Source organism: Epinephelus moara, chromosome 24, assembly GCF_006386435.1.
Source record: "Epinephelus moara isolate mb chromosome 24, YSFRI_EMoa_1.0, whole genome shotgun sequence".
Classification (NCBI taxonomy): Eukaryota; Metazoa; Chordata; class Actinopteri; order Perciformes; family Serranidae; genus Epinephelus; species Epinephelus moara.
Window position 1 is genome coordinate 24,450,354 of NC_065529.1, and position 9,855 is coordinate 24,460,208.

A 9,855-nucleotide genomic window follows, 5' to 3' on the forward strand; every position below is an offset into this window, starting at 1 on the left:
TCCTGGCAAAAGCAAACTCACACACTAACTGAACTAAAATAGACACATTGTGGACTGAGTTATGTAGTGCAATCGATACAGAAATACTTGAGCAACAGCAAGCAAGAATGGATCTACTTACACATCTCATTGAGTTTAACACAGCTCTGCTTGTAATATGTGTTTCCATACACTTCTATTGATGTTTCTAACCCAATCAGACATCAGATGCAGAGTGATGACAATGTTCCAGGAGAAGAATTATGACAGTGATGAATGGATGTAGTGTGTGTGGCATTGATTAATTGGCGATGTAGCAATCAGTCACAGCAATTCCCCTCATCAGTTTACTGCCTCAGCTGACTGCCTGCCTGCAGAAAACACATGCCTTTAATGTTGCAGTTTCTTCAGTAATTAACTGTGATCAATGTCAGTGTAAGCGGCTGTGAGCTTCACCAATATTGAAACCTGTCAGAAAATCCAGAAGCATCAATAATGAAATCAGCCTACAGTAATTAAGTTTTGTATTTTAAGACAGGTTGGTTTATAGAAGGTCAGTGACAGGAGACATGATATGCATTAGAATGCTGGAAAATGGTTTTTACATACAGTGTAATTATAGTAAACTGTGGAAATGAAACATTTCCCAAACACAAAACAAAACCTTTTAGTATTTGATAGTTGACTGCAACACCTAGGTCCAGTGTAAAGTAATGAATTACAATAACTCAAGTATTGTACTTTGTGGTATAATGTATCAAAGTAATAATACTTTGAACAGTTTCTTAAGTATTTTTTGGGCGTATCTGTACTTTACTTTAATTTTTAACGCATACTTTTACTCCAGTACATTTTCTCTAAGCATCTTTTTTACTACAAAATAGGGAAGTTAGACAGGAGTAAGGGAGAGACAGACAAATGAAGAAATGGGAGGGGAGGAAAAACTGGATTTTGTTCTTTAAACCAGTACAGTATGAGTCAGTCACTGTAAGACTTTACTCAAGAAATATTCTGATAAATGACTTTAAATTTCACCGAAATCATTTTAAGGTAAGAAATCTGTACTTTTATTCAAGTATGGCTTTCAGGTACTTCATCCACCACTGAGTACACTTTTAAGGTTCGTGAACATGAGTATGTATATCCATCCATCAATCCATCCATCCATCCATTTTCGTAACCGCTTATCCTCTTGGGGGTCGTGGGGGGGCTGGAGCCTATCCCAGCTGAGATTGGGCGAGAGGCGGGATACACCCTGGACAGGTCGCCAGACTATCACAGGGCTGACACAAAAGGCCCGTTTCCACTGAAGAAGTTCCTGGTACTATCTGGGGGGCAGGAACTACTACAGGAACGTCCTCTCACTCGGCCCTCTCAATCGCCGTGTCTCCACTGAGAGAGCGGAGTAGGAGGAAGGTTCCTGTAAAGTTACTGGGCTCTGTATGTGACGTAATCGTTGCCTGACCATTTTGACTGGGGCGACGTAGGGCCGTAGGGACACGACCATTTTGACTGGGGCGACGTAGGGCCGTAGGGACACCGTTAGGCGTTAGCGGTGTCTGTAATAACTCCGGTCACGGTCCGTGAAAAAAATATTTTTTCCAGTCTGTAATAACTCCGGTCACGGTCCGTGAAAAAAATATTTTTTCCAGCGGATGTCTTAGTTACAATATGATTGAACTAACTGGAGTAGCTTCATGTCGTATCCGACAACCGGAGGCTTTTAACAGATGACGTCCTGATGTTAGCTTTGCTGCTGCTGTTAGCTGTCCCTGTCAGCTGATGCTTTCTAGACATCGTGATTTCCCAAAACTGAATAAATACCACACATAGCAACACAAAACTGCTTTGCTAGTTCAATCATGTTGTAACTAACATATCCACTGGAAAAAATATTTTTTTCATGGACCGTTTATTGAGTTATTACAGACACTGCTAACAGCTAACGGTTAGCCCAGCGAATCTACAATAACCATGTCATTAATTACAAAACGTCACATCCCGCCTTGAGTATATCCAATCAGCACCAAGTAATCCCCAAGCCCCAGCCAGGAGTTTCTCGGGGGCTGTTCTGAGTACCTACTCCGAGGCAGGGACTTGTTTAGCCCCTGTAAAAGTTCCGGAACTCTGTCCTTCAGGGGTGGTTCCTGCGGTGGAGACACGCACCAACGGCCCCGGCCCCGTAAAATTACCCCTAAGTTCCTGCGGTGGAAACGGGCCTAAAGAGACAGACAACCATTCACACTCACATTCACACCTACGGCCAATTTAGAGTCACCAACCTAACCTGCATGTCTTTGGACTGTGGGAGGAAGCTGGAGTACCCAGAGAAAACCCACGACACAAAGAGAATTTGTAAGCTCCGCACAGAAGGGCTGCCTCCTGGGATCAAACCAGGAACCCTCTTGCTGCAAGGCGACAGTGCTAACCACCACACCACCGTGCTGCCCCATGAGTATGTCCATTTTATGCAATTTTATATTTCTACTGTGCTACAATTCAGGGGAAATACTTTACTTTTTACTCTACGACATATATTATTTACAGGTTAGTGCTTAGATCAAGATTTTACATACACATTTGAATACAAAACAAGCAAACAAAAAACCCAAGCCATTGTTGAAGTTGAAATCAGTTTCAATGTTTTTGGTTTGTGGCAACGTACAAAACATTTTGAGGCCACTTCTTACGTTTTAGATGAGTTGTTACCAGCTCCACCAATGAGAGATTTCCCCTCTAAACTGCTCAGATAGTTTCCTCTATACAACTGCTCAAAGAGACCCAGAGAGTTAAAATTATTATGAAAATTTCTGTCGGAAGATTAAAGAAAAGTCCAAAATCATCTCATGACCGCCATACTTATTTTGAGACCCTTTGGGGGGGGGCCTGAACCTTAGGTCGGCAACTACTGTAAAGAAGTAAAAAATAGTTTGTTAGTTAAAACAGTAAAATATTACTACTCAGTATAAAACTAATAATGGCTTATTAAACGACACATCACTCACAGGAGTATTTAAAGGTTTAGTGTGTTGGATTTAGCAGCACGTAGCCTTGAGGTTAACTTAACCTTCTCCTGTGTGCCAAGCATGTAGGAGAACTATGGTGGCCGACGCCAAAATAGGAATGGTCCCAGAGCCTGTTTGATCTGTCCATTCTGAGCTAAACAACACAGTGGAGTCTATGTAAGAGGACCTGCTCTGTATGTAGATATAAATGGCTCATTCGCAGGTAACAAAAAAACAACATTTCTTATTTTCAGGCGATTAATAACTAATGAAAACATAGTCTTTATGTTATATTCCATTTCTGCCAAAATATCCTCCTAAATTCTACACACTGGACCTTCAATGCAGTTCTATAATTGATTATTTTTACAATGTTATATATTTGTACTTTTATTTAACTAAACTAAAACATCTGAGTACTTCTTCCAGCACTAACTATTTCCATATATTAACACATTATAATAAATTGTCTCAGCTTCATATTCGAGGGCCTATTTATTGTTCATGTTTGCAAATGGACGTTTTGTTTGCATAGTAATTCTCAGCAGAATAGACTGACTATTGCACATATGAGCAGTCCAGTATACACATCCTGCCATCTGCTGGTTGACACTGTGTAATGCAGCTCTGAACAGGACTCCTGTTGTGACCGCATGGAGGCGACAGAGAGCAGTGTTGCTGCCTCTCCCCTCTGCTTCTCTAAAGAAGGCGCCCGTGGTTGACAGTGGCTGTTTCACACTCTGAGTCTCATCTACATTTAGTTACTGCACGAGAAAGTCTGACAACATGAGAACTGGGAGCTCATCAAGGTCAGAATATGATGTGATGCATCACTCAAAGAGCTAAACTCTGTAACCTAGTTTGTGACAAATCCTAGGTTCCTAGGCATTAAATTAATGTCAGTTCATCATGTCTGCAAAGGACTGGGTGTACTATTTAAAAGCGGCCAGGTCTTCAGAAGGATGCCTGTAAGCCAGTTTCTAGGCATGCCAAACGTCTGCCTCTCACAGTCCAACTTTTGAGTGTCTCTGCTCCAACAATGCAGTAAGTGTCCGACAGCTCTCACTGTGAGAGACCAAACAGATGACCAGATAATGCCACGGCTGCCTCTGAGCCATCAAGCACCGGATTTGACTCAGTGATAACACAGAGCTGGATTCAACATCTGAAAAGTCACTTCAATGATGTCAGTGATGTTGTTGCTTGGCGTCATGTAATATGCCACTGTGGAGATAATACCCCACAGAAATACACCTCTGTTGTGTTGGGAAGAGTGGTGTACAGAAAGGTCTGATAAGATTCAGGTGGGTCAACCTTTGTTGAATTTCCAAAATGTGGATCAGCCTCTTGTTGTGGTGATGGTGCAGATATAACTTTAACATCCAACGGGAGGGAAGGCTGATCCTGAATATTATTGTCTTCTATTCAGAACTCCCTCCCTGACTTTCCTCGTCTGTCCTGCTGTTCCCTGGCATCAGAAAAGTGAAGGGAACAGAGCTATGGGGAGGAACAAAAAAGGGGACAACAGATCTCTAAAGCCCAGATGTCATCTGATGCCTGGAATGCCCTGTGATGGTTTTCCAAACCGTCTGGCACCTTCCTGCCTTGTCCTGAAACAAACCCACACTGGGGGGAAGAGGTGTCTCCAGACATGTTCTCACCTCCACTTTTTACAGTATGTCCTAACCTTTGTCATGTGCACAGAACACGAAGAGCACACTCAGATCCCCAAACAAGGAGTTACATGTTGTCCATGTAGTGCACATACATGTGAAACCACAGTCAAATACAAGAACACATCCGAACAAGGAGAAAATGCTACCTGCACTTGCATCTGGTTTTATTTATAATTCATGCAAGTAAAACACAAAAAAAAAAAAACATGATTTGCGTCACTGCTTCCTCTGCTTTGCTTATTATGTTTAAACTTCCATGAATTATGAAGTATCTGAGTTCGTCTTACAACCGTGCGTTCACTGGGTTGAATTTCATTTAATTTTCATTACCTTTGTGGCAAAATAGAGACACTAACACTGTCAAAGGTGTGCCATGGAGCACTGGTTTCCAAACTATTTTTTGCATGTTACCCATTAATATGAAAGCATGTTTACTGCGGACCCCTCCATACTTAGAGAGAGGATGTTTATGAATTATGAACAGGTCAGTTGAAGACTGTTAAGAATGTTTTGAGGCCAGTAGAGATAAAATGAAACAGTGAAACAGAGAAAGAGAAAAATCAGAAAAACTAATACAATTTTGTGAAGCAAGATTTAGTTTTTCTTACTTCAGTCATACTTCCCAGTTCCTTGTCTTGTGTTTGTTGTCTCCTCTAACTTCCCAGTTCCTTGTCTTGTGTTTGTTGTCTCCTCTATTAAACTCTATTTATCTGCTGTCTCCTCCATTTGTATTTTATCTATTTATTTATTTATTAGGGACTACCGGTGCAAATTAGCAGCTTTGCTACAATCCGGCATGTTTACAGAGATGTATGATCGATGTTCATTAATGTGCACTGTCTCTATCCAAATAAAGAGAGAATAGAATATGTGAATAAAAATGGAGGCACATCCTTGATGAAGTGAAGACCACGTTTACGGCAGGTCATGGGGGGGCTGGAGCCTATCCCAGCTGACATTGGGCGACAGGCGGGGTACATCCTGGGCAGGTCACCAGACTATCACAGGGCTGAAACATAGAGACAGACAACCATTCATGCTCACATTCACACCTACGGACAATTTAGAGTCACCAGCTAACCTAACCTGTATGTCTTTGGATGGTGAGTACCCGGAAAGAGTTACTTCTTTACTGCTGTCACATGTACACAACCAAGTGCAAGTAGTTGCTTTTTAATCACCTGGATTACTTTTGATACGGCAGAAAACATTTGAATCTGATTATGAGCCAAGATCTGGTGTTTTTTATATGATTTTAAACTGCTATTTGACCAGAGCACATTATCTGCCTTGTATCTTCACAGTCCTTTATATCCATAAATGCAACACTATTAATGCCTTAGAGCACACACAAAAGTGTGTACCATTTCCTCATTGGTGCAATTCTTCCTCTTTGTGATGTAGGGCTTTGAGTTTATTCGGTACAGGTATAAACATCTTTGCCTTGGATGTTAGTTTGCTTCAAGTACACAGTGGCCTTTAGATTCTCCCAATGACCCCTAGCTGGGGGAGGCTAACAGTATCTTTTGTATTCTAACATTTCTTTGATGAAACCAAGGTATTGCAATTAATGCTGCATATCAGCACGTTTCAGTATAGTTTTGTGTATGCATTTTATCTGTAGCAACATAAGGATGTTTTGTGTTTCAAACCACTTAGCCCTGGATTCAGTAATGACATGAGGTTGTCCTCTTACAGTCTTTATGTAACCCGCCTCCTGTGCTCTTCCCCATTCCTTCTTTTTCTCTCTTCCCCTCTGTCGCTTTATAACTGACCTCGATTGTTGTGGGAGAATGTGAGTCACTCTTGGGCCGATCTGGGGTCAACCCAAGGCTTTTATGACCCTCATGGGCTTGACTGAAACACACTACTGTGACATGACAACAGCGTGTTCCCCATGTTCACACAGTGTAAATATTTTAAGATATATTTAGTAATGTCCCGTGCATTTTGGTGATAAAATGATGATCTTTATTTGTATTGCACTTTTCAGAGACAGATTTTACAAAGTGCTTTTAAGAGAAGATGTTCAGGCATAGAAAAGCTACTTTGGAACAACGCCTCTCTTCTTGATGACGTGCTCCATTGCAGTCTTTTCAGAGGTGTCCAGGTTGATCTTGTACTTGGCCAGGATTTTCAGGATGGGCCTCAGCTTTAGCCACCACTGTACCTTTGGAAGACGGTGACTGTGGAGGACAAAATTTGTCAATGCACAGAGGAAAGTGAAAACAAAAAGAACACTCTTAAATCTATATAGCCAAAAAATGTATCCAAGATATTTAAATATAAGATAAATTAAGTCTTTCTCTTTTTTTTGAGGCAGAACGACTCCAAACTCCCAACGTGGAGATTTTGACTTTAAAGCTAACACGTTAACATTCACAGGTCTATAAATACACAGTCCACATGTCGTTAGCTCTCAACTCAAAAATAACATTTACTCAAGTTTTAACCTTGGTAAATACAAAACAATGCAGAAGAGAAGAAGAAGCAAGAAAATAAATTGACAGGATAGAAATAAAATCTTACTCAAAGTCAGTCTCATCTTTAAGTTCTGCCAGAGGCTGGAAGACCAAAGATCTCTTCCTCATGCCCAGCATACAGGCTGTATCTGGAGAGTTGGCAAAGATACGACCTGGAGGTTTGGGATTAAAGATAAAGCACACATTAGCACAAGTAGCACGAGATCCATTACACCACAATTGTGTACAACATGTCCTCACCATGTCTGTAGCATTCCTTCAGCTTCTCAGTCAACCATAACACAGACTTGATGCCCATCTTGGTGCCAAAATTCCTGTCGAAGGGACTGGGCGTTCCACCCTAATAACACAGGATAGGTTTCCTTATGTTTGTGAAATTGAAACTGGAGGCAAATATACAGTCTGCACTAGAGGTCTTCATGGGCCTTCCCATACCCTAGAGCCCGAGCCCCAACTTGGGTAAGGGTTCACATTTGAATGGTCAATCAAGTCCAGGTGGGGTCCCACATTATTACTGCTGGTCCTGGGACTGTTTATCATAATGTGTTATACCCAAGTGGATTAGAGAAGACTCGTGGTCAGTGCTGATCATGGGAGAAACACATGAGTACCGTGTGTGTATCTTGGTGATGATTAGGCTGATTTCGGATCAGATCACAAGAGCTAAAGTAAAGTGAAGAAACGTTGAGGAGCAGCACCACTGAGTTGGAGACAGAGCGGAGGAAAGATGAATAGTGAGCCTGACAGTATTCACAACTTGGATTATTTTACAAAAGACCCTTTTGATTCTATTGATCGTATTGTGATGTATTGTTACTGACTTAAGGAATATAAATGATCAAGGAATGAACACATATTCAGACTTAATGACGTCTTCAAAGGTAGAGGGTCACCATCTTTTTTTCCAGATACATTAAGATGTTGTATCTGTCATAAAAAACATGTATAGCAGCAACAGTATTTGTCATAGTACTTTAATTACAGGGTTTGTCAGGTCCATAAAATAGACAGCAGATGCGTCCTGGGCCTCTCTCTTCTCGGACATGCACCAGGTCAGGTCTCTAATATCTCAGGCAAAAACAGGTCGGATAAATATATATTTTTAAGTTTAAAAAAATTCAGTTGGATCTTTTCCAGGGTCCAATAGGGTTCAGGTCTGACTGTTATGGACCCGTGAAGACCTCTAGTGTGCTCTCAACAAATAGAAGAGCTGTATCTAGTAGCTCACCTGCTGCATATGTCCAAGTACATTCTTCCTGCAGTCAAACACACCCTTGCCCTCCTCTGAGTACAGGTTGAAGATAAAGTCTGTGGTGTAGTTGGCATTGCATTTCTCATTTCTGAAACAGACATAGAATATTGGATGAGGTGAAGCAACAGTGAGCTGCAGAGTGTTAATTGTACTAAGAGTAGAGAAGACAGCAGTTCCCACAAACCTCAGAATCAGTCCTCTCTTCACTGTGGTCTTCATCTTCTCCACCAGATGTTCCACATTCACCTACAAACAAATCAACCATCAGACCACTGATGTATGTCATCAATAAGCTTCCTCCCTTCTGAACATTCATAAGTACAGACCTCCAGGTCATGAATGTTGAAATGATCCTCGTAAATGTAAGCAGCGTCAGCTCCGGATGCCAAGCCAGCCATGGTTGCCAGGTAGCCGCAGTATCCCCCCATAGTCTCAACAATGAACACTCTTCTCTTGGTGCCGGCAGAGGACTGTTTGATCCTGTCGCATGTCTGGGAAAGGAGAGAGAGGGGAAGAAGAATTTAATGATGGTTTTTGAATTGTCTGATGTTTGTTTTGTATTCCATAAGAGTTTTACCATGGTTATAGTGTTAAGTGCAGTGTCGGCGCCGATACTGAAGTCAGATCCGGGAACATTGTTGGAAACAGTAGCGGGAATAATGACAAGTGGAATACAAAGCTCCTCGTACTTCTCTCTAGCCTGGACCATTTCCATACCCCCAACAAATGCCTAATGAAGACAGGATGGAAGAAGGAAGTTAGAAAAATGTCATCTGCAGGCCGTGTTTTAGTATAAGGGCTGTGCTTAGATAGGAGTTTTACACCAATACAAAAGAAAACAAAGCCTCTGTAATTCAGCTGCTCACCTCAAAGCCTCCAATAATGATCATCGCATGAATGTTGAACTTAGTGATGCTCAGACTGATCTCCTCCATAGACTTACTTGGCAGGCCCCTTTATAAAAGGGAAAGAAACAGAATCATGGTAAAGTCCACATGCTGAATGCAACAAAGGCAACTGTTGCATTGCCTCACATTGCCTATGTCTTTGCAAAAAAGGTGTACTTGAACACACAGCAAAGACTACAGCCAAGAGAAATAACTCTTTATAGGTGGCGGTAGATATGGAGATATATTTGTGTCTTTATTACATGCGAGAAAATAAATGATATGAGAGTTTTGAGAGAAAGTATTTTGTCATAGAAAATAAAAAAAAATAATTTGAGATTTAAAAAATGATTTCCAAGAAAAAAAACTCTCTCAAAAACCTTTTTTTTACTCTCAAATATTATTTTTTTGCTATCAGTGTGAAAATATTTTCTCTCAAAAAAAAATTGTTTCTCTCAAAACATTTTTCTTCTCTCTCTCAAAACCTAAGTCTTTGCTCTCTTGTCAGGATTTTGCTCTCACTGTGAAAATAATGTCATGGGCGGGGCCACGTTCCTATTGGCCAGTCTCAAT

At 41.1% G+C, this 9,855-nt stretch overlaps 1 protein-coding gene across 1 annotated transcript in view; it reads right to left on the minus strand.

Moving 5' to 3' along the window:
• Positions 1-6,648: 6,648 nt before the first annotated feature.
• pfkmb (phosphofructokinase, muscle b) overlaps positions 6,649-9,855 on the minus strand; it is a 13,161-nt gene continuing 9,954 nt past the window's right edge. Inside the window, 8 exon segments of the mRNA XM_050037899.1 lie at positions 6,649-6,846; positions 7,190-7,295; positions 7,384-7,483; positions 8,372-8,483; positions 8,580-8,641; positions 8,722-8,886; positions 8,973-9,125; positions 9,262-9,349. Coding sequence (XP_049893856.1) covers positions 6,705-6,846; positions 7,190-7,295; positions 7,384-7,483; positions 8,372-8,483; positions 8,580-8,641; positions 8,722-8,886; positions 8,973-9,125; positions 9,262-9,349 — 928 coding nt within the window. The 3' untranslated portion in view covers positions 6,649-6,704.